A 24,360-nucleotide genomic window follows, 5' to 3' on the forward strand; every position below is an offset into this window, starting at 1 on the left:
TAGGCTGTTTTCATTTCCCAGAAACTAGTTAATTTATATAGTGTGCCCCACCAGTCCAAGTTTCATTTATAGATTAACTTGTGTGTTTTGGCTCCTATCCATCTCTTCCTTTGGCTCAAAATGAATGATACCAGGACTGTCTTTGAAACAAGGCAGGAATGTGATATTTTTTAATTATTATTATTATTATTAAAGAGAAACATCACCATGAAATCTCTCTTTCTGCCAGTTTTTTGAGGTTCCACCACAGAAATATGATATTGGGAATGGCAGATTAGTGTCTGGTGAGTTCCACCTTTATGAATAAATCAGACATGTAATATTCTGGAGGGATCTGGACACAGTTTGTGCCTCCTCAGAAGGCCTTTTTCTGGAGCAGCTTGTTGATGAAGCTTTTCAAGATTGTTTGTTTGCTTTCTTTTAGTAACTAATCAGTTTCTAGAGCTGGTTTAAATGAGAATTACTAAACAAGGTTGCTGGTTAGCACCACTCTGGTGCCAGGTTCAGTCTGTTATTTGGGTTCCTCCTGCCTGGGAGCAGGTCAGGGGGTTTGAAGCTGGCAGAGGGGCTGAGAGGGTCAGGCTGTTGGTGTGAGAATCTCCTGCTTGTCTTCTCTTGTCCCATTGGGTTACTGCTCGTGGAGATCCATTATTTAAACTAAACCTATAGGCATCATGCACAGCAATCAGAGAGCAACTGTCAAGTGCTGCTGATAAACACAAGCTGTTTTCCAGACTCTGCAAAAACTGTATTTGTCACACATGAACTCTGTGCTGGTGCTTTTTCCTAGTCCATTTGGGGGTTTGCAGGGGAGTTCTGAGCTGCAGCCATAAATATCTGGCCATCTTTTAAGATCTGTGACTTGGGGCTGACAGCAGAATGTCTCCATCAAGATGCTCTGTCAGTCTCAAGCACCTTTTTCTAGGACTCTGGGAAAGGTTTTCCAAGATGTACCAGGAGAATCCTCCCACTGAGTCTTTTTCACACATTTCTCTTTCTTTTTAGGATCCTCTAAATATTATTGGAATGTAACTGAAGAGAAAAATGTTCATTTCTAACAGCTTGGTTGGGGGCTTTTAATCAGACTTGAATTTCTGGAAATACTACAACATGACTTCAGCTGGGAATGAGGTAGAAAGATGGACTCATAGGCAAGGTGGCAGAGCTGGGAAGCTGGTAGAGCCTGTGGCCTCTCCTGAAAATGATCATCTTTTGTCAATGAAGTCAGTCAGCAGCATGGACCATCTCTTGCACCTCCCTGGAAGGGCAGACTCTGCTTACAGCTCTTTCTCGGGAGGATCAAACGCCCCCGAGCACCCCCCACCATTGTGCCATGGTGAATACTTCTGTGTGCCTCCAGAGCAGGCCCCATACATGGACTCAGAATATGTGACAGGAATTTATCATCTCAGTGCTGCCCACTCTGCCCTCAGATCCCCCCAGCCCTCCAAGGCACCAGAGCTGAGCATCCCCAACAGCTCCCAGAGCTGTGGAGTTACTGCTGCCCAAAGGACTTCAAATCAGGGCCCTGCAGCCCTGGCAGCAGCTCTGCTGTCCCCTCCCACGTGCCTCAAGAGCTGTAACATCACCAACAGGCTCTTGGACATGCCAAGAGAGAGAAAAGGCTCTGCAGGGCACACTGAGGGCAGCGGGCAGCCAGCAGACAGGGAGGGAGCCTGGAGTCAGCACTGGGATGCAGGGACAGAGCAAGGTGGAGGGCCTCCCAGGGAAAAGCCTCTGGAAAACAAGGGCCTTTCTTCTGATTTTACAAAGGTGTCCAAAGTTCAGCCATTAAAGGCAGAGGAAAATGGAGAGTGGAGCCCATCACAGCAACCTACAAGGAGAAGCAATCCACACATTTTCAGGAGACCTTCTTCATTCATCTTTCAGGAATATTTGAAGACAGACTCTGTGGTGAATGTCCCTAAAATACTTTCTGCATATAATTCAGGTCATGGTAACAAAATTCCCAGAGAGATGAACTCCAAATCCCATCACCAAGCACATTCCAAGCCCAGTGCTGTTAATGATACACAGGAAGTCAAACAGTGTCCCAGGGGTGTGTGCAAGCCAGGTGCCAGAGAAGCAGCTCTGCCAAGCACTCTGCCAGGGTCCAGCCAGAGGAAAGAGTCCTTGCCCTGTGCTCAGGGCCCTCTCCATGCTGAGTGGCATTCAGACATGGATCAGGATGTGTTTGAGGACAGCTCGGAATTAAAATACATGGAGAATGCTCTTCTAAATAAAAATGCTTCCAGGAAGCTGAACAGTTATGCAGACAAAAATCAGTGCTATGATTCTGAAGGAAAAATCATCAGCAATATTAGAGAGCCAGTCCCAAACCAGCAAAACAAAGTGCAGAGATCACCACTGTCCTGCAGCTGCAATGCTGTGGAAGTGGAGCACCCTCAGTGTGAGGAGCTGGATCAGGGGAGGAAGCAGTGCTGTGGTGGCACAAGCCAAATGGCTTTTTTCAGACCAAAGGAAGAGTCCACATCTCAGTCACTGTCATTACATGAAGTCCAGAAAGGAAAGCAGGGTAACAACAGCAGTGCTGACCTCAGCACCTGTCTGGAGCAAGAGGAGCCTCCTGTTCAGAAACAGCAGCCTGTATTTCAAACACAGCTCTCAAGACAGCTTCAGGAGGACCATGCTGGTCAACAAATAACCAGGCAGGCAACCCCCATGCTTTACTATCTGTCTGCAGGGAAAACCACCAATGTCCTGCACCCCAGCAAGGACTCGAGGAGCTCACCAAAGGAAATTCCATCCAGCAGCTATGCTGCCTCAGCACAGTGTCTAGAGATACAAAGAGAAGGCCATCAGCTTCAGAGGAGCAGCCACCACCATCAGTGTAGTGCTGATGATCTCCAGCTTCAGAACAAAGATCTCGTTTTGAGGAGTCCTGCCTCATTCACAGAGGAGAGTTTCCAGAATGACTACATAGAGAAACTTAAAGTGGCTCAGAAAAAGGTTCTCAAAGAAACCTCCTTTAAAAGAAAAGACTTACAGATGAGTTTGCCTGTCAGACTGAGACAGAAATCCTCTAAAAGGCCATCAGTTGAACACCTTCGGTCTTTCTCATTATCCAGTGCAAGTGAGGATGCCAAACCTGTTCCTTGCTCCCATTCTCATCTGGAATCCTTGGAAAGTTTCAAGAGAAATGAAGAAATAAGGAGGCCACAAAAAGGTCAAGCAGGGGGAAGGAAAAGGGTAACCCAAGAACAAAAGAAACTGTGCTACTCTGAGCCTGAGAAGCTCAATCACCTAATGGATAAGGAGGTATCATGGAGTCAAGCTAGGGATGAAACCACTGATCAAGGTACAGTGGCATCCAGGAGAAGGGATCTGGACAACAGAGGAAAGGCATTTTCCAGTTCAAGTGTCTCCAGGACAGAGCTGAAACAAATCCAGCACAGTGCACTGATCAAATACATGGAGCGAAAGATCAGTCAAAGACCAGGGGGGTCACAACACCTCCCACTGCATAAACCAGCCCTGCAGGACAGGCTGTCAAATCCCAAAGGTCCTCCTGGCCACATTTCCAACCCAAATGGAAGCAGGAAGATGCAAAATGACGAGGTTTTCTGCCACCTTCTCTCTGAACAGAAATCACCAGATGTTTTTCCTCCTTTGCCTTTTGCTCCCCCACTGAACGAGAGCAGCAGGTGTGATCCCAACCAAGGGGATGGGAGCTGTACCAGCAAGAGTCCATCTGCTGAAAGCCTCCCACAGGCAGGGGGTTCTGCATCTAGGAGAGCTCCTGAGAGACCAAAATCCACTCCTTCTTCCACACAGGTAAGACACCAGTACCTGAAGGGGGCATAAAGAAAGTCAAGAGGGACTCTGGCACTTGAAGATGCATTTGCAGAGAACATGTGCTGTATGCAGGATGAGGCTGTTTGTGCTCCAGCAGTCTTTATTGTTAATGACAGCAACTTCATTGGAGCACTATCCCAAAAAAGGTCATTATAGGGAGAATTTTATAAATGACCAACGTTTTTCAGCTCCTGAATTTGAAAGACAGTAGCTGTCAATATTATTGAGGAGAATAAAGAAGATAAAGGGCCCAAAAATAAATAATTAAACGTACCACTAAAATTTCCCGACTGAAAAGACTGACAAACTTTCACCAATGCTGAATTTCTGAATTGTTATGACAGTAGCATAACAATTTTGTTGGCACCTGTTTTTTGGTTTTCTGAGGGAAAAAAAAATTGATCCTACCTACGAAGAGCGTAATTTAATTAATTAAAAAGAGGTAGATAAAAACACCCCCAAAGATTAAAAAAAAAAAATGAACAAAACCCAAACCTTTCCCCCTAGAAAAACCAGCAACAACCAAACAAAAACCACCAAAAAAAGAAAAAGACAAATGAAAAAGCACAAACTTCAGTGAACCTACTTGGAGCTCTACCATCAGCTTCCCTTTCTGAGGATAACAAACATGGGAGTAAAACTAAGCAGCTGCCTCGCCTGAAGTGCTGGCTGCCCCAGTGTGCTGTTTTCCCTTCCAGGACCCGTGCAGATGTGCCAGAGGTGCAGCAGCACCGTGCCGCCGCCGTGGGAGCTGCCCCGGCCCCTCCAGGTAAGGCTGCGGGGCTGTGCTGGGCACAGCCCATGTCCCAGGGCTGGGACCTTCCGCCTTCTCCCTCGGGACCCTTCACTGTCCCTACGGGAATATTCCCCCTGCTCTCGGGTCAGCCTTTAAAATCGTTTCCGCGGGAAGCGAAGTGCCAGGAGCCCCCGAGCAGCTGTCCCTGCCCAGCACATCTCTGGGATCACAGCTCCCTCCTCCGAGCCCGGAGAAAACAGCGTTTCCAGAGCTCGGAGGTGCCCAGGCCCGGAGAATGTGTGCGATCAGGACTGCTGCAGTAGCGGATTTTGGTGTGCTTTTTCAAAGGAAAAAATAACTGTGCCATTTATACATCACTAATTAGGAAGTTTGTGCTTTAACTCTCCACATTTTCTTTGCTAGTTTGAGGAGCGCCAAGGGAGATAAACATCTGAAATCTGGCTCAGCAAGGCAGTGATGTTGACTCTTCCGTAGTAAAAGAATTTCCACTCTTTCAAAAATACCCCAGTGGTTTCTGAACATTTGAATGGCTTATGGAAAATAAAAATAATTTTTTTCTTAAATTTCCTAGTATAGCAGGTTAGCATAAAAGTAACAAAGTTCCAGACAGAACCATAACATCACAAACATTTGATCGTAGCTCTTTAACAGTCTGCAAAAAATCCGTTATAGGAGGGAATGTCTCAAATAAAAGGAACTGTCTTCTTCCTTACAGTTTCCATGATCCTGAGAAAGATGGGCCCAAGAGTCATGAACATAATGACATAACTGGACGTGGGTGTGGTCAGGATAAAAAAGAGCAGACTCCTGAAACCCCCATTCCTGTCCCAAGAGGTGGAAGCAAGGAGAGTGCTGGAGTGGAGGAGGAATGCAGAACTCAGTCTCTGGGTGGGAATGCTGCCCTCAAGCATCCAGAGCAGCAGCAGCCTGCAACTTCTCCAGAGCAGGGAATGCATCTGCACACAGCACCAGCTCAGCCCCACCAAGGACACAAACATCCAGCCAAAGGTCTCCTTGCCCAGGAAACATCCATGCACAGCAACCACGATGGTGCTCCCCTGGAGGGAGACACACACCTGCCCCACAGCAGGCTGCAGCCTTGCCAGGACCAGCGGTACCAGGAGCTTGCTCTGGAGATCATTGCCAAAGACAGGTCTCTGGTGGACATTCTCATGCCTCAGCCTCTTAGAAAAACTGCTCTGGACCTGATGGAGGGTTTGTTTCCTGTTAACATTTCCGTGCTGGATAAATCACGCAGGAAAAGGGGAAAGGCACAGCATGTGCAGGAGAATGAGTAAGTAGACAAAGCCAATTATGTGGCACTTTGGTCTATTTTCATGTAGAGATACTATACATACTAGTATGAGAGTAGTAAGATGAACTTGAGTACATGGTTTCATTTTTGTTTAGTTAGAAAAACACACTGCTTTCTGATTTACATACCAAGAAATGTCTGAGGCTAAGGGTATATAATGGAAGAAAAGTGGTTCAGTGGTTTCCTTATTAAAGGGACTCTGACAGACCTAGGCTGCAAATCTTTTGCTCTATATCTTCTAAAAAATTAGAAGATCTCCTGTGGTGAGAAGAGAGGAGAGTGATCCTGAAGTCAAGATGGATATAACCATTAATTCAGTGTTAGTGAAGAAAAGTGTGTTTGCTTTGGGTGTTTATTTTCTGTTCCAATAGCAAGAAAAGTCATGGAGATGGACCAGAAGAATGTCCAAAATCTGAACATGAAACCAAGCAAAGGAGCAAACATCCTGCCTCTATGAGAAACCAAGTCCTGAAGAGGAACAGAGACAGCACAAATGAGCTAGATGACATCACATCTAAGAAGGTATGTAGATAACCATCACAGGAACCACTGTTTTTCCATCATGACAAAGATAATCTTATTCATGTCATTATTATATGGATATTATTATAACATTTCACAGGTAACTTTGAATCAATTTTTGGCAGTAGGTGAAGTCCTGGCAAATTGACATATTGATCATAAGTGGTGGCATTTAAATCCTGCCTGATTTGACTGAGATCTCTCATCCATCATCATCAAAGGTTTCCTTGCACAGCCAGCTCCTGTGCAGCAGCAGCAAACTCCCAGTTTAACACTCAAACCTAATCTCAAAATCTGTAAAATAAATCAGAACTGGCAGCCTACATAATAAATATTCTTTACTCTGAGAGCTGGCAGCAGTTTTGGCACATTCCAGTGTCCAATTAATTCCATCCATGCAGAGAATGGGGGGCACAGCTGGACAGTGGCAGAAGTTTGGAGCTTGGAAGGGTGATTATGTAGCTCTGCAGTTAGGTGGGCTTTTCCCCTGGCCATGCTCCATCTCAGGCATGACAATCTGCCTTCCTGAGGCTCCTCCTGCTGTGCACATCACCTGCTGTCTTACTGCTGCTTCTGCTCCTGGTGGCATTGTCCAACTTCCAAAGAACTGATGGTGTGCTCCCTCTCAAGTCTTGAGGCCTTTTTCCATATAATTTCCTATGAAACAGCCTCCTCTGATTACTTTTCTACCCAAGCACCGTGGCCTGCTTGAATTGCCCATGGAACTGACTTTTTCTGTGCATATGATAAGTGAAATTCCAATCAGTTCTTCCAAAGCTTGGTACAGAGCTGGCACTTCATGCTCACATCTTAGAACAACAACTCTGTGTAATCATGTTGTAATCTTTATTGCAGTTCCCTTCTGACTGATTGGAAGCTCTCTGAGCCAGAAAATGTATCACCAGCTAAGGTGATTACCTGTAATTTGCTTTTCGGAGTTTGAGAATTAAGTACAGCTTAGAAAATACTGCTGCTTTTTTCCCTTTTTTTTTCTTTCCTGTAGCTTAAAATTATTTTAAAAGTCAAAAATTTGGCCAAGACAATGTAAAGAAAATCCATTCTCTATAACTGATACGGATTCTCTTTGGCTGTAACAGTTCCTGTGATTTTATATTTTTCTTTTTGCAGCTGGAACTCATGGCCAGTCTCCAATCCAGGCTGCAGGCACTGTGGGAGGAGCAGGAGCTGGTTCTCCTGGAAGTCAGGGAATGTGCCAAGTGGGGTGAGGAGCTGGAGGTGCTGGTGAGGGACCTCTGCAAGCCCCAGGAGTTTGAGCGCTACATGATGTTCATTGGGGACCTGGAGAAGGTGCTGAGCCTCCTGCTCTGCTTGTCCAGCCGCCTGGCCAGGGTCCAGAATGCCCTCAGCAGGATGGATGGCAACACAGAGCCTGAGGAGAAGGTGAGATGTCTGAACCCAGGACATTCCTCTGACTGCCCGGAGGACTTGAGACCCTGGCATGGGCTCAGAGACCTTGGCAGGGAGTCAAAGACACCTGTGCCTTCCATTTTAACCCATGCAAACAATTACCAACTTTGTACAAAGAGTTACAAGCCACAAGGGTTTGAACAGAATGATAGTGAATTTATCACAGGGTGGAAAAGTAGAATTTGGGGGTTTTAGAATGGGGGTTCAAGAGACAAGATGGAGGAATCTGGGCATGTCCTGTCCTTCTTCTTCTTCTTCTTCATCTTCTGCTGTGATGGTGGCACTTCTGGATTGGTTTAGGGTAGAGACAGACTGCCTAAGGTATTGGAAAATTATTGTAAATAAAGTACACATAGTTTTTAGTATAAAAAGATAACACCACCCTGAGGGTGGTCACTGTGCCTCAACCCAACCTGCTGGACAGACCTCGGCAGGTCAGAAAAAGAACGTATTAGATAAGAGAAAATAAACCTTGAAAACCAGAGCTGAGGAATCTCAACTTCTTTCTCGAGCATGGGGCTGGGAAAAAAGACTTTTTAATACCACAGGAGCCATTCCAACAACTCAGAACCCAAGAGTGAGAGACAACAGAGCTGCTGGATTGGATTGGTTCACTTCTTTCCAGGTGTGACTTTGAGGCAACCCCGGCTGCCATGAAAATTATTACAGCTGAATGAGAATAAGCTAAAGGTGAAAGGTACAAAAATCCTGTAGAGCAAGCAAGGCCCAACTCCTTAAAAGAAGCCTTTGATGAACAGTTACAGCCTACATCGCAGTTATTTTATCACACTGATGCCTTTCTGTGGTCTTAAAAAATTGAGAGCCAGGCATGGTTAAGGGATGAAGGGTTTTTACCTTGGTATTTAATAAGGATCTTTATGGTGACCCACTTTGCTGAGGTGGAATGCACTGCAATGCACACACATGATAGATGGCATATGCCATTTATAGACCTTACAAATTAGCATATCTAACAAAGATGCCCCAGTGAGAGGCTTGGAGGAATGGCATGGTCTCCCCTCATCCCAAGGAATTCCCCCCTGGATGGGCTAAATCTTAGTTAGAGGATATGTTCTAGAGAGCACCTTGGCTTCCCAAGACAGTGTAGGATTTTCCCCCCTCCAGCTGTGAGGCCTCCAGGGTGTTTGGTCTCCTGCCCTAACAGAATACCAGGACTATGCTAAATTATCAGACTTTAGGAATTACAAGTGTGCATGCTAAGAGTATTGAGGATGTATATAAAAGGCATATAAAAGAAAAGGTAAAAAATCATCTTGGCATCAACACAGACCTTTTAATAGAAGCCACTCTGTCTTTTTAATATGATAGTGGCCCTCTGGCCACATACAACACACAAAACACAAAGATACATACCTTAAAGAGCTTCTAATTGAATGAAGATTGTTGCAGGATACTTTCAAAGGACCAGAATGTTAAGTTTATTGACTTTTTTTCGGGAGGGCAGCATAGGAGAAGTGAGCCTTGATGGCATTTACTGTGTCTCTACCTTACAAGCCACAAGAATGAGTAATTCAATTGAGAAAAAAACTCAAGTGGAACACAAAGCCCACAAGAGGAAGTAATTAAATTAAATTGACTGTGGCTTTCAAATGAAGAAGCAGAGCCTGCCAGAAGTGATGGGTTCTCATGGTGTGCTGCTTTGTTTTTTATTCCATTAGCAATCGCTGAATGAACGGCACAAGCTCTTGTCTCGACAGCGGGAAGATGCAAAGGACCTGAAGGAGAATCTGGACAGGAGAGAACGTGTGGTCTCTGGAATTCTTGCCAAATACCTGACAGAGCAGCAGCTCCAGGACTATCAGCACTTTGTTCAAGTCAAGACCTCCTTGCTGATTGAACAGAAGGACATCGAAGAGCAGATTAAATTTTTTGAAGAACAATTAGAAAATCTCAAGCAAAGCATCCCCATCTGACACCCACCACCAGGCCAGACATTTTTATATGTTATATGTGATGTTTCCCTGGAAATCCACAGGCAGTCTCATCACAGGGCTCAGTTTGGTGGATTCTTCCAATCCTGTTTGTGCCACAGCACTGACAAGTGTTCAGATGGTCTGGGATGCTCCAGGCACACTCTGGACATGCCCTCCACTTGGACAGGCCAGCTGGCAGCATCTCACAGTGTGTAACAAACTGTCTTGTGGACATGACTGACAGGATTCATTGCTCCTATTAACTGAATGTGTATTTCCCCTTCCTCTTGTCTGTCCATCTGTTTCCAGATTGACATCATCTCAATAAAAGAGCCATACAAATATTTGCCTCTTGTGGGTGGGCTGAGTGTTTGAAATGAAAAATTATGTGGGTGTTCAGATTTGAATTGGTGATTGCACAAAGCCATAGGAAATGTTATGGACCATTTCAGAAAAACTCCTGCACTCATTTCTACTGTTTATATGTGTGACACAGTAAAAATACACTGTAATGAAAGAAAATAATTACTTCCTTTCTTGGCAGTTGTCACCCATGAGTCTTTCCTGGCTCTGTGTAATTCTGGTAGGCTGCTCAGAGGAGGTCAGAAAAAGGGTGATCTTCACTGACATATAACAGCCAATCAGTGATGTAGACAGTTTAAATGAACAGTTTTGTGAATCACAAACTCTGAGCTTATTCCTACACAGTCATTTGTCAAGTCCTTCCTGTGCTTTTGAAGAATGTATTTTTCAAGCAGCACCTTCAGAGGGTTGTTTTTAGGTAGTTTTCAGTTGTCAGCATGCACAAAAAGCCTGAACGTGTGAGGAAAAAAGCTCTGCTGCAGACTGGGCCAGGAAGAGCCAGTGGAAGAGATTACTCAGTTTCAGTGAGACTTTATATAAAACCCTTGGCAAAAAATTTTAAGCCAGTGTTCGCATTGGGTCAAACCAGTGATGTTGCTGTATTTAAAATCTCACTGTGTTTTGTTTGCAAAAATTCAATGAGAACAATATTCAGCCTCAACTACATACCTAGACCATGAATAAGGCAGCCACTAATTAAAGTCAGGTTTCTTCCACAGCCAAAACAGATGTTCTTTGTGCCATGATGCTGGGCTTTACCAAGGGATGTTTTACTAGTGGTGTGTGTCCTGGCTACAGAAGTATCTCACCACTGTGAGAAGCTGTGTTGCTCCAGAGGAACCTTCTCTGGAATTGTATGTCACTGGCACAAGAACTCTAGGAGCACAGTGACCAAGCTGCCACATGTACTGTGTTTGTCTCAATACCTGAGGGAAAATGGCCAGACACTGTAGAGCCTGTGAGTAATCTGCACAGTGGTTCTCAGAAGGCCATAAATACAGGCTTTTGATACATAAATCAGAAAGCTGCTTTTGAAAATGGTCTTTCAAATAACAGAAGCAATGTTAATGGAGTCAGTGGAGAATTTATAAAATACAAACAATGTTAAATAAGCTGTTTACATGATTCGAGAAGCCTGACTTGAAGGTGCACTATTCTTATTATTCCTAGTTGAGAGAAAAACAGCTGATTGGAAATAGGTGTTTTGTAATTGAAGCTAATGCTTGCTTTTAAGGGGAAAAATGGGTCTGCCCTGTTTAGCCTATCTTTTTAGGGCATTGTGCCATGGGGAGGCAATCGCTACCCCTTCCACAACTGGCACTCACATGTATGCTTCAAAGAGCAATAATTAAAAATAACTTTGACTCTGTTTAAAAAAAAAAATAGGCTCCTTGGTCCATTGTAAATTCTAAGCAAAATGAAAAATGGACCCAGCAACAGCATCAGAACCTCTCTGCAGGCAACAGAGACCCCCTTTCAATGCACCAGCAGGTCTGGATTGTCAGGTGGGTCTCAGTTTTGATACTGATCATTTGTTAAAAATGTATTAGGAGAGCAATGGTGAAAGCTCATCTGGACCTCAGCCATGTGCAGCATTCCTGGCACACCAGCACTCAGTCATGGTAAGTGTCCCTTTCTGCTCCAGTCAGCTGTGGCCTCTGAAAGTACAGGCTGAAGCCAAGAGCACATGCTCTTGAATCCTATTGCCTTTTGCTGAAAGTTTGGTATTTAGAGCACTAGTTACATCCCCACACCAACACATGGCGGCTTTTTCCCGCTTCAAGTCATGCAGTGTAGAAGGCAAGATGGCCAGAAACGCAGGGCATCTTCATTTTACAGCACTGTGACCCCACACTGCTCCACACAGTCCTTTCTGACCCTTTACCATCAGAAGACAAAATCAAGACTTGAACTCCCAATAGCAGTAACTGGAGGTCTTTTGGGGAAGCAGATCCATAGGGATGATGGAAATAAAATCCCGTGCAGTGCTTGTATGTATAATTACTGCTCATACCATTACTCACCAGCCTTCTGTGTCCTCTGCAGCAAGGACTGAGTTACCTCTGACCGGAGCCCTGGAAAGTCTTAGCTGCAAGAGACTTCTGCACCTTGGCAACGCCCCCGTGCCGGGAGACTTCTTATGTAAACGAAGACGGGTTGTGTGTGTCGGGGAAATGCAAGGAATGAAGAAGTTCCCTGGTACCTGACCCTCCAGGAGAGCAGGCAGGATATACCCGCCGCCGCCCAGCCCTGGGATCCTCCTGCTGCTGCCTGCCAGCCTGACCCTTTCCCAGGTAACACAATGTGAGCCCAGCTCCATGGAGAATTGTAATCGGAGCCCTGCGGGGAGCTGTCTCCATGAATTAATGACAGCTGCAGCCAGGAGAGTGCAGAACAGCGGGGCTGAGGAACAGGAAGAGGTGAAAGAGACAAAACGCAAGCGCCCGGATCTCCCCGTGGTGTGCCGGCGTGGGAGGCTGGTGGGATTCCAGGAACGATCTCTGCATCTCGCTTGGCCACCCACACACGAGTGCCGTGGGGAAAAACTCTGCAATAGCTCCTGGGCGAAGCAGGTGGGCCGGATTTTGGGATAAGAAGATGGCTGGTACTGCCCGAGGCAGAGCATGAGCCTGTGGCGCCGCTGCGGGAGCGGGCAGCGCCAGTGGCAGCGCATCCTGCCCGGCTGGGAGCAGCGGTGCATCCTGCCCGGCTGACAGCAGCGGTGCATCCTGCCCGGCCGGGAGCAGCGGTGCATCCCGCCCGGCTGGGAGCAGCGGTGCATCCCGCCCGGCTGGGAGCAGCGGTGCATCCCGCCCGGCTGACAGCAGCGGTGCATCCCGCCCGGCTGACAGCAGCGGTGCATCCTGCCCGGCTGACAGCAGCGGTGCATCCCGCCCGGCTGGGAGCAGCGGTGCATCCCGCCCGGCTGGGAGCAGCGGTGCATCCCGCCCGGCTGACAGCAGCGGTGCATCCCGCCCGGCTGACAGCAGCGGTGCATCCCGCCCGGCTGGGAGCAGCGGTGCATCCCGCCCGGCTGACAGCAGCGGTGCATCCTGCCCGGCTGACAGCAGCGGTGCATCCTGCCCGGCTGGGACCAGCAGTGCCCGGGCAACGACTGAGACATGTCAGACACAGTCGCTCGTTTAGAACTGAATTTAACATCCACTGCAATGTGTGGGAGTCAGTCACTGCTGGACCAGGAGCTGCTGTTTCAGCCTTTGGGGCTATAAATGGAAGGATTTTCATTATTTTGTTCTAAACCCCAGTCTCATTTTCTTCACAGAGAACTGCAGGAGTTAATGCAAATGTACTCTGCAAAAAATCTATTTGGTGCTTGTGAGAGCTGTATTTAATAAGTAGAAGGATGTTCTCTCTGCCATGAGAATTCATGGCAACCATCTGAATAAATTTTTTTAAATAAACTCAGAGCAGCACTGCAAAACTAATGTTCTGTGCCTGGAGGGAGCCCACATAGACATTAAAGAATAATCAGCCTGTAGGAATCATGCAACCTCTGGGGTTCACAAAAGGCTCTCAAAAAGCAGCACTTGAATTTCACTGCTAAATGAAGAGAGGCATTAAAGGTTATCAGAGACTCTAAAATACCACATGAGCCTCAAAGCTGAGTCATCTCATAGAAAAATCCACAGAGAGACAATTTGGGCTGCACTGATAGTCTTTATTTAGAGAAGAGACATTTCTAAAAATGTGAATAAAGACCCAGAGGTCTTTCTAATGGGCTAATAAGCCCATGGTGGAAGAGTAAGAACATCCCAAACTACCTCAAAAGGGAACTACTTGAGAAACAATCTCTCCAGAGATCCCTACCCTGTGACAGCTCCTGATGGCATGGCTGGTGCCTTCAGGACCCCTTTTTGGGTCTCAGCTGCTCCCTGCTGAGCCCAGGGTCAGTGTCACCTGATGCCACAGGGGCTGCTTGGAGAGGGTCTGGTCTGCAGCTGATCCCAGCCTGGAGTGAAGCTGCAGCTCTTTGTTGCAAAGGGGAAAGCTACTATGGGAGAAGAAAATACAACACAAAAATCATGGTGAGAAAGTCTGTCTGTACTGCTGCAGCTTGTTATTGTCACCATACTGGTGAATCTTAGTGATGTGACCATCTGCCTCATGCAGGAGCCTGTGGGTGAGGACACCAGGGAAGGCCTGGCACCCCAATACCATCACCTCCCATCAAGGACTTGTGTGTTTAGTATTGGGTTCTGTTCAGTGGAAATGAATGTTATTTGTTTGTGGCAGCTGTGACTCCACAGTGCTTGCTATGCTTCTCAGCTGGAGTCTCTCTTCTTGCCTGGAGGGTCTCAAGGGATGGGGATGGATGATTTTCCTCTTGGGAAATGGTGGTTTGGGTTTGGCTAAGAACTTACGCTGTCAGATGAACAGAAGTAACGCCCTACCTGGGACAAACATAGAGCAGAAGTTCTACCAAGAAAGCTGAATGCTGCCAGATAATTTTTATTGTGCACATCTCTATTTTCTCTTCAAAGAAAAGGAAGAAGATGTACTAAAGCTCTGCTAATATTAACAATATGGTTCTATTTTGCATGGTTCCAGGTTACAAACACAGTATAAAGGCTCAATGGGCTTAATGACTTGCTTTGTCTTATAAATTACTGTAATAAACCTTGAAACTGGAATAGAAATATTCTTCATTAGGATTGAGAGTTTTTTGCTCTGCGCTGTCCTGCTCTGCCCCTGCTCTCCCCCTTCAGCAAACAAACACCACACTGTTTGTGCCCATGCTACATGCTGGCCAAGTCCCTGTTAACAGCCTCTTAATTTGGGGAGTCCCACAATAGTACAAAGAACTAGAAAGGGCAAAAACTGCCATGCTGCTATTTTATTCAGATTAATATGCAAATCAGGAGGCAAGCACATCCAAGGAATGTAGGTCATGGTGGAAACATGAACAGAGGCAGCAAGAGATGAGCAATGGGCAATCAGGGGACTTGTCTAGAAATGCTTCCTCTACCTCCAGCTGGTGGCTGCAGCTCCCATTGGTCTTTTGGAATTACTGTGACTCTTCCACTGGACCGTGGGTTTGTGAAGAAGCTGAAATCTCATTAAGACTCCTCTGCAGTGCAGGAATGGGGTTTCCTGGGTTTTCTTAGTCCACGTCTCTGTACAGCACTCACAAGAGAATGGAGACAGCCAAAAATCTCTGTGAGCCTGACCACAACGACACTGCCTCACACTGCTCAAACAGCCACATCCAGGAGGACAAAGTCTGTCCCTTTGTGCAGAATTGTGGTTTAGGGTTTGTTTGCAGAGCTCTTCAGAACAGGTTTTTGAGCTGATACTCCTCAGAACAAAATGTGCCAAGGAACAGACAAACCAAGTTATCCTTAGCAGGCAGACTAAGCCAGGGTCAGGCAAGCAGTAGCTCTCCTGATCCCTAGTGCTGCTGAACTAAAATCAGAGCTAGTTTTCATTTGTGTAGGCGCTCCACTGAATGCGCATTCACAGGGTGGGGGAATGACATTGCTCACTGCTGCCCACAGGCCTAAAAACATTATCTTGATTTCAATTTGCATATCAGTACTGACTGTGTACTTTGCAAAAGTGACCAAGGTGATTATCTATATTTTATAGCAGGAAAACAGAGACATGCTGAGAGGGCAGGCAAGGCAAATATACCAATGCAAAATACCACCAAGCTGCTGAGTGCCTGATCTGTGCCTTCCATCTCCAGCCTTCCCCACCACTAAGCCCTCTCCAGGGGGCAGGAGCAGAGCCAGGGGGGCCTCAGGTTTACTGGTTTTTACCTTTCCTGCTCCTAGCTTTGATGGCTCCTTGAGCAGCTCTGGGCTGGGCCAGGGATTCAAAGGCTGCATGCCCAGCCCGTGGCACAGCCCCTGCCCCAGTGTGCTGAGGGAACCCAGTCCCCATCTCAGCTGTTCCTGTGAAAACATCCTGGCTACACTCCACAACTGTCATTCATTCAGGTGAAAATCCTACTGCCTTCAGCCAGACACATTTAGGCTTGAAAATGAGAATTAGGGAGAATCAGCCAAGCTGAGGGACTCATAAAACAGTCCTGCTTTAGCCTTTTGCAGGAAAACACTCTCATAATCACTCATCACTCTACAGTGTCCCTTCCCACAGTTTGAAGGGTGACATTGAAACCCAAAACAGAGCCAGGCTGATGGACTGGTTTTACTTCAAACTGAAGGCACTAGACATACCTGTAAGATGACAGCAGTGTGTTCTCAATACCTCTCAGTACTGTCTGCACCTGAAGTTGTACTGCACTTCGTGTGCTCATCCCAGCCTCCCTAAATACCATCTTTGCCTTCATCAGCTCAACAAGGAGGAGGAATGAGCTGAGTCACTGCACAAACTTGCTGGCAGAGCCTGGCCCAGCCTACCCCACCCACAGCACCTGGCCTTGTGAGCACCTCTGTGACACCAGTCTCCTGCCAAGCCTCCAGCACTCCCTGGGGAATGCAGGAAGAGGGCTCTTGCTGCTGGCCATTTTCTATCACAACAGCTAATTGCTTCAATGCCTCTGAGGAAGGAGTAATGCAGAATTCTCTGGGTGATACATGTGTTGCAATGAAGTCTTATCTCAGGTGTGACTTTGATAAAACAATAGAGAAGAAATGAAACCTTCTCCCTACTTTCCCAGGGGTGAAATCACAACCAGGCTCTCCAGATTAGTCAGGTGGAGTTTTTAAACACAAAACACTCCATCCTTGAATCCTTGAACCCTGCCTCTGGCTCATGCAGGCTTGACTCTGAATGAGCACTAAAGTTCAGCAATGTTGTCTGAACAGGTATCAAGCCTATACTCATAATTATGAACAAACTTCTCAATAAGGGCAAGCCAAACTGGAGTGTTTGCAATTCCCAGAGAAACAGAACACTTTCACCAGGCAGTGTCAGTGCCTCAGAGGTAACTTGAATGCACACACACACTTCTGTGGTTTCGGGAGAAAAAAAAATGTTCTATGTCTGTACACTTGGAAAGACTCTTTAGAACAGAGCCCTGTTTTTCCCAGAACTCTGCAAGCTGGCAGAGTGCAGCACAAATCACAGCTTCAAAGGACCACGCTGGTCAATGGTTACCAACAGATAGAAAGCAAATTGGATTTTATTCTTTTTAAACCCTACTCCAGATATAGAAGTCATGAGGTGCTTGATCATTAACCTCTGCTTAACAACTTAATTAGTTCAATCCAGAAGCAGACCGGTGCAGAATAATCCAGTCTCTTCCCAGAACAGGTGCATCAGACCCGGCTGCAACCTCTGAACACACTCCCAACGAATGTCACCAACTCCAGGAACTCAGGGAGAGTGTTTTGAAGTAAAGAGGGCAGTGCCTCCATCTTCAGTCCTGCAGCATTCCTTGTGAGTGTTTAGGACAAGCCAATTAGAACCAATTACACGTACTAGGTTTAATGCAAGGCAGAAAAAACCAAAACATTCCTGAAGTCACTGACCTGGAAGGAAAGGCAAAGCATGCAAACTAGTGTTTCAATGCAGAAACCCAAAGAGAGCCAGAGCAGCATTGCTCTCACCTTCAGCACCTCTCAATGGTAGGGGTTTCTATCACAGTTTTAGAGAAAACGTGCTGGTTTAGCAGACTTGCTCCAGAAGTCAAATTCTGTTCACAGCTCTGCCTCTTTGCATTACTTTAACCAAGCAGTAATTAAAATAATAATAATCTTACTGCAAACCTAACATGCAGTTAGCATGCTTTTTGAGCTATGTGTAGTTCTATATATAGAACAATTATGTTTATCATTTAAAAGAAGAAGAGTTCGTTTTAGGTCAATGATTCAGGCTGTTGAGATACACACTGCTTCAAGAGGTCATGCAGAGGTTCTATCATGAAACACCTAACATTACATAAAGTCCCATGTTTATAAATATTTATTGTAAATAGGTCAAAATGGGCCAAGTTTTAAACAAAAAGAATCAGACATACAAACCTAACTTTGTTTCCAGTTGGCTACGCAGAAACTGACAGATCCAATTCCCAATTTTTCAGTTCAATTTTTCACTATCAATAAGGTTCTTTATTCAGCTTAAGTTGATTGAACAACAATGAAGTTTAAATGTTCACAGTATCATCAAGACATGTGGTAAGTACCACCTGGTCAAAAAGTCTTTCAGGAGGAGAGAAAATCTTAAACCACTAGCCAAGCTTTCAAACTGAGGTAGACAAGTCATGGTGACATGAGTGCTGAAGGTCAGGGTCTATCTTTTTAAGTAATCTATCTAATAAAATGCATCAGGCAGTAATTGAGATGGTTATGTTAGTATTTCTGATGTGAAATACTGAGTAAGAAGCTCTCAAAGTGATAAACTTTTGTTTTGAAAAAGTATACAATTTTTGTAAATAGAAATATCCTTCTTCCACTACCAAAATAATCAGAAACATCATAGAAAACTATGCATCTTTCCTCTGATAATTTAATCCCATTAGATAACAAGCCTTGTTAAAGTAGCCAGCTACCAGCTTGCTGTTCACAGTGTAAAATATGCAATCCTTCATCTTGCTTCTGCTCTCCAGCTGAAGAACACAGATCAAGAAGGCTGTACCTCAGGCATTTTGACCTGTTCACACACACATAAGGTGTTCCAGTTTTTCAACCATTAAGTATAAAGTTTGTGGTCTCCACCAACAGATCAGCACGATGGTACGTACAGCATGGACAGCACTTCCTGGCAGCTCCCTTTCCACAGGCACCTGGGGCTGGGTTTCATGCTGTGGGCTTTGGATGTAGACCCTATCACCGATTCAGTTAAAAATCCAAAAAGACAGACATGGACAGAAAAAATCCAAACTGCTTCTGCAAGAGAAAGCTGAGACAGCAGCCGTGCTATTAAACCATTTTGATCACAGTAAGGCAGAGGCTAGTGGCCAAAGAACAGCTCAGAAACAGGTCTGCGTTTCACGACAACCTCTTCCTCCTCCTCTGTTACCTCAGAGAGTGAGGAATATGAAGGGAAGCCCCCTCTGATCTTTGGCTTCCTCCTCGGGCCCGTAGTGGCAGTCAGAAGCTTGTTTAAAGTTGAGGGCTTCCTTAAACCTTTGGTGAGATCATAGAAAGCCATGTCATCAGATATGACTCCCAGGAAAGTGCTAGTGGAGCTCAAGATTGAAGCCGCAAGCTTTGTAGATTTCTTGATGGGTACGGAGTGTTCCGTGTTTTGGGAAAGGCTGGGGTCCCCCAGCAAACGCCTAATTGTAAGGGACGTCCCTTCCTTTAAGTATTGGTGTGGCTTCTTCCCACTGTAGTCCCTCAAGTCAATCTTGGCATGGTAGCTGTAGACGAGCATGGTGATGATCTTCTCCTGGCCGTGTATGGCCGCCAGGTGCAGCGCCGTGTAGCCACCGTGCGCCCTGGCATCCACATTGACCCGGGACCCGCCCTTCTCGGCCGCTCGGATGATGTTGGTCACCATGTCGCAGTTGCCGTTCTTGGCGGCCCAGTGCAGGGCGGTGAAGCCGGAGATGAAGTCCCTGCGAGCCGCCAGGCTGGCGTCGCCCAGCAGCAGCCCGTGGAGCTGCTGCGTCCACTGCCCGTCGGCCGCCAGCACCAGCCACTGGTGCTCCGCCTGCTCCAGGGGCACCACCGTCTCCTCGCTGGCCCGGTGGTTCTTGGGCCCCCTCCGCAGCCCGGGGGAGCGGGACCCGGCCTCCTCGTCCAGCGGCGGCGGGGACAGCGGGCTGGCCGCCTGCTCGGGCGGGCCCGGGGCGGCGGGGGCCGGCACGCAGCGCACGGGCAGCATGCAGGGCTTGGGCGGCGGCTCCCGCCGGGCCCCCGCCGCGCCCCCGGGCAGGGGCACCCCGCCGCCGCCGCCCTGGAACAGGCCCCGCAGCTCGGCCACGGCCCGCGGCCCCGGCGGCTCCTCGGGGGGCGTCCCGGCGGGGTCCGGGTCGGGGACGGGAACCGGGTCGGGGACGGGAACCGGATCGGGGACGGCAACGGGGACAGGGGCGCCGGCATCGCCCCCCGCCGGCGGAGCGGCGCGGAGCTGCCGCTTCAGCACCACGAACTTGACGCCGTCGATCTCCTTCACCGTGGCCACGGCGTTCACCGCCGCCTTGAACCGCTCCCGCCGCGCCAAACGCCCCTCCGCCTCCGCCTCCCCGGCCCCGGCCCCGGCGGCCTCCAGCAGCGGCCGGAAGGCGCTCACCAGCTCGGTGTTGCGCACCCGCCCGCCGCGCTCCCTCAGGAAGCCCATCACTGCCTCCGCGCTGATGTCGAGCTCCGCCATCCCGCCGCCACAGGTGGTGGTGGCGGAGCCGCCGCCGCGCCTGCCGCCTCCGCGCGGTTCGGGTGCCGGGAGCCCGCGGGGGTGGCCGGACTGGCGGGCCGGCGGCACCTGCTGCGGGCAGCGCGTCCCGCGGCCGCTCCCACGGAGGTGCTCCGGCCGCCCGCCCCGCCCCGCACACGGGCCCGGGCCCGCCCCGCCCGCGGGCGGCGCTGCCGGGAGAGCCCGGCCCGGGTGGGAGCGGCGGCACCGTGCGGGGGGACGGGCGGGCGGCGGCGGACGCAGCCCGAGAGTGGGTACGGGCATGCGGGCATCGGAGGCTTCTGGGGCAGGACAGAACGCTTCATCCATTTACTCGTCTTCCAGCTTCCTAAAACGATCTTTTTTGTTTGGTTGGTTTGGTTTTTGGGGTTTTTTTAGTAGGTGGAGCAGCATTGGGTAGAAATCCCTCTGCAGAGTTTGGTCTCCCTTCCTGGAAAAGCCTCAGATGTTCTATTGGGACCTGTGATCCTGCTAGGTAGGAGGCTGATGCCTCAAAATTAGCCAGAAGATGGGTGGATGAAATATACTCACCTCTATGTGATACTACATATTTTCATATTTTTGTACATAATCATATATTATTATCTGTGTCTTTTACCTATATTGCGTCTACAACATGGATGTATGTGTCTTTTAAAACAATGAAATATTTACAGCATTTACTGCATCTGTTCATGTCCACCAGGAGAAGAGAGAGCTTCTCTTTTTATAGAGAAACTGCCTCTGCTGTCTTATCAATTACTTTTGCCTAAGCATTTAACTCTACTGTTCTCTGCTCTACAGGAGAAAATAAATCCCAGAAAAATGCTTTTCTCCAGGCAAAGTAGGAGGACTGAGGACCTCTTGGAGGGATGTTCAGCCTGCAGACTTGTTTTCTCCTCCCCTGAATGTTGCAGTTAAGATCATTAAATCAATGCCTAAACAGTTTGTCTCGGAGAAGAGCAGGAGAAACTGAGAACAGAATGAACAGTCAGTGTGGTTTGAAGACAGATAAAAGTAACTGTATGAGGATGGGTAAGAAAATGCAAATAGATTTGGAGTTGCTTTTAGTCTGAGAACTTAATAAAATGGAATATCCTTTTATGACCAAGTGACCTGCCTAGTAGGGAAGTCTGTGCATGTAGTCTACCTGGACTTCAGCAAAGCCTTCAATATGGTCTCCCACAGCATTCTCCTGGAGATGCTGGCAGCCTATAGCTTGAAGGCCACTCTTCTCTAAAGGGTTAAAAACTGCCAGGATGTCTGAGCCCAGAGAGTGGTGGTGAATGGTGCCACATTCAGTTGGTGACTGGTCACTAGTGGGGCTCCCCAGGGCGCAGTACTGGGCCCAGTCCTGTTCAATATCTTTATTAATCATCTGGACAAGGGGATGGAGAGCACCCTCAGTAAGTTCACAGGTGACACCAAGCTGGGTGGCAGTGTTGATGTGCTGGAGGGTAAGAAGGCTCTGCAGGGGGATCTGGACAGGCTGCATCAATGGGCTGAGGCAAACGGTGTGAGGGTCAGCAAGGTGAAATGACAGATCCTACACTTCAGCCCCTGCAGAGCTACAGGCTGGGGCAGAGTGGCTGGAAAGCCTCCCAGTGGAAGAGAACCTGGAGGTGCTGGTGGCTGAGCATCAGCCCAGGTGGCCAAGAAGGCCAATGGCTCCTGGTCTGTATCAGCAATAGTGTGGCCAGCAGGACCAGGGCAGGTGCCCAGCACTGGTGGGGCCACACCTCGAGTGCTGCATCCAGTTCTGGGCCCCGCAGTTCAGGAAGGACTTTGAGCTGCTGGAGGTTTTTATCCTGGGGAGACTTTATCACTCTACAAGTACCTGAAAGGAGGCTGTACAAAGGTGGGGTTTGGCCTTTTCTCACAGGCAACCAGTGACAGGACAAGAGGAAATGGCCTTAAGCTGCACCAGGGGAGGTTCAGGTTGGGCATCAGAAGGAATTTCTTTACAGCAAAGATTTCAAATTCTGGAATGGTCTGCCCAGGGAGGTGGTGGGGCGTCCATCCCTGAAGTGTTCAAGGAATGACTGGACATAGCATTTAGTGCTATGATTTAGTAGACAAGGTGTTGTCAAAGACTGGACTTGATGATCTTGGAGGTCTTTTCCAACTTTAATGATTCTGTGATCACTCTGTGTCAAAGTCTCCATTTTGAAGGCAATGTGAGGTGTGTCCTCCTTGCTGAATGCTGACTTCCCTTCTGCCTCTTTGTTACTTTTACTGAGGGTAGAAGGGCCTTTTCCCACAGATGGCATTTGGCATTCTTTCCCCTTCTCTCTCCATCTTTGTGCAAATGTCTGTAAAACTTTCATGTTTTGCTAACGAGCTGGCACTGAACCAGTTTCTCAAAATAATTTTGCTGCTCTAATGCTCTTTCACATAATAATAATGTGTAATCTTGTATTAATTCTGTGTTTCTATGTGAATTGCACACCTCCCATTACTGCCTTTTCACATGGCCTAAACAGCAGCCTTGCCCTTGCTGAGGCAGCCACTTGAGCAGTGCTCTGCAATGCTCTATAGCTCATGGCATTGCCTGCCCAATGTAGAGAGCTAAAAATGACCCTGCATCCAAATACTAATTGCTGTGCCTTGTTTTCACTGTTCAGATCCTTACTAGAATCCCTTGCAGGCGTAAGAAAATCTCAGCAGTCTGTGATTTTTGCATTGCAAACTTTCAGCTGTACCCTAGGATTATAGTTCATATCTGCAAATGAGAGCGAGGAGGAGGGAAAATGATTCAGAAGAACAGGCTCTTATAAAAAACATTTTATGTTACAAATGTTAAAGGGAGAAGTTGCTCCAGTTGCTTGAATTGGTTCAAGCACGGGGGTGGGGGAGAGAGGGGAATCTCAAGCTCACTGCACTCTGTCCCTGTGTGCACAGCATCACACCCCTGCCCCCCTGTATCCTTTGGGACCCACGAGGGTGCTGTCACATCCCACCTATGTTATCCCCAGCCCAGCACCATTCCTGCAGAGGGATCTCCCTGCACCAGGCTCCCAGGACACCCCACTGCTCCACACCCACACAGCCAAGCCTCTCTGAGCACTTGCAATGGGTCAAGGTGCAAAAAAAGGACTGTTCCCCTCTGCAGATCCTGGCATTTCCCATTGCTGCAGAGCAGAAGAACACATAGCCAGGAGGTCATAGAAGAGGAGACAGGATGTTTACATATGCACCTCGTGCCAAGCAAGTCTGAACTGGTTGCTCTGGTTTAACACAATGACCTCTTCGCCCAGGTAATGCCTCCAGCCACCTGCTCCACACACACTCTCTTCATGGGCAGCCCATGGAATGAGGTTGTGCTCCTTTCACAGTCTGTCAGTGGGTTTTAGTAACCTAATACATTAACACATTTTCAGTAACCTAACACATTAATGTGGTTGTGCTCCTTTTCACAATTTGTCAGTGGGTTTTAGTAACCTAGCACATTAACCTCCTATATTATTTGTAATAGAGAAGAAAACAACGCTTCTGGCTAATCACCCATACCAGTTCAGACCACACACATGCTGTTTGCCAGTCTTTCCCTTTAGCTGTTGTTGCCTTTTGGTTACCTACCATTCAGGATGAGTGCCAAGTTCCAGAGGACCAGCTCCCAGTGAGCTCCTCTTAGTCTGCTGAGTGCTGGTCACACTGATCAGATTGTGGAGCAGAAATTAAACCCTTTGAATGAATTTTATTAATATAGATAATAAAATCCTGGAACATTATGGGTGTTATATTCATCAGTCATCCAAAATATCCAGCCTTAAAAAAACACGAGAAGTTTTGCCTCTTTCTGTGTCACCAAAAACCTACAAAGCAAGTATTTCTTGTTGGGCTATTTAAAGAATTCTGTGGGCTGCTTCGTAGGAGATCTCAAGCCAACTGTCCTGATATTTTTCATTTATTGGCTGAGACAAAAACAATATACAGAAGTCCATTATTAGATTAATTTACTA

At 47.5% G+C, this 24,360-nt stretch overlaps 2 protein-coding genes across 2 annotated transcripts; one reads left to right on the forward strand and one right to left on the reverse strand.

Moving 5' to 3' along the window:
• Positions 1-1,110: 1,110 nt before the first annotated feature.
• Positions 1,111-9,818, forward strand: SHROOM1 (shroom family member 1; the record flags this gene model as incomplete). The annotated part of the gene is given in 8 exon segments (XM_084215580.1): positions 1,111-3,795; positions 4,515-4,585; positions 5,289-5,867; positions 6,260-6,410; positions 7,266-7,268; positions 7,270-7,320; positions 7,539-7,811; positions 9,518-9,818. Coding segments are annotated over 8 exon segments (4,068 nt in total). The 3' UTR covers positions 9,773-9,818.
• A 9,194-nt stretch (positions 9,819-19,012) lies between these two features.
• On the reverse strand, positions 19,013-20,389 carry SOWAHA (sosondowah ankyrin repeat domain family member A; the record flags this gene model as incomplete). The annotated part of the gene is made up of 1 exon (XM_084215859.1): positions 19,013-20,389. Exon 1 carries the CDS (start codon positions 20,378-20,380, stop codon positions 19,013-19,015), a length of 1,368 nt encoding a protein of 455 aa, XP_084071985.1. The 5' UTR covers positions 20,381-20,389.
• Between the last annotated feature and the right edge of the window lie 3,971 nt (positions 20,390-24,360).

Source organism: Fringilla coelebs (genome assembly GCF_963513975.1).
Source record: "Fringilla coelebs genome assembly, chromosome: 15".
Lineage (NCBI taxonomy): Eukaryota > Metazoa > Chordata > Aves > Passeriformes > Fringillidae > Fringilla > Fringilla coelebs.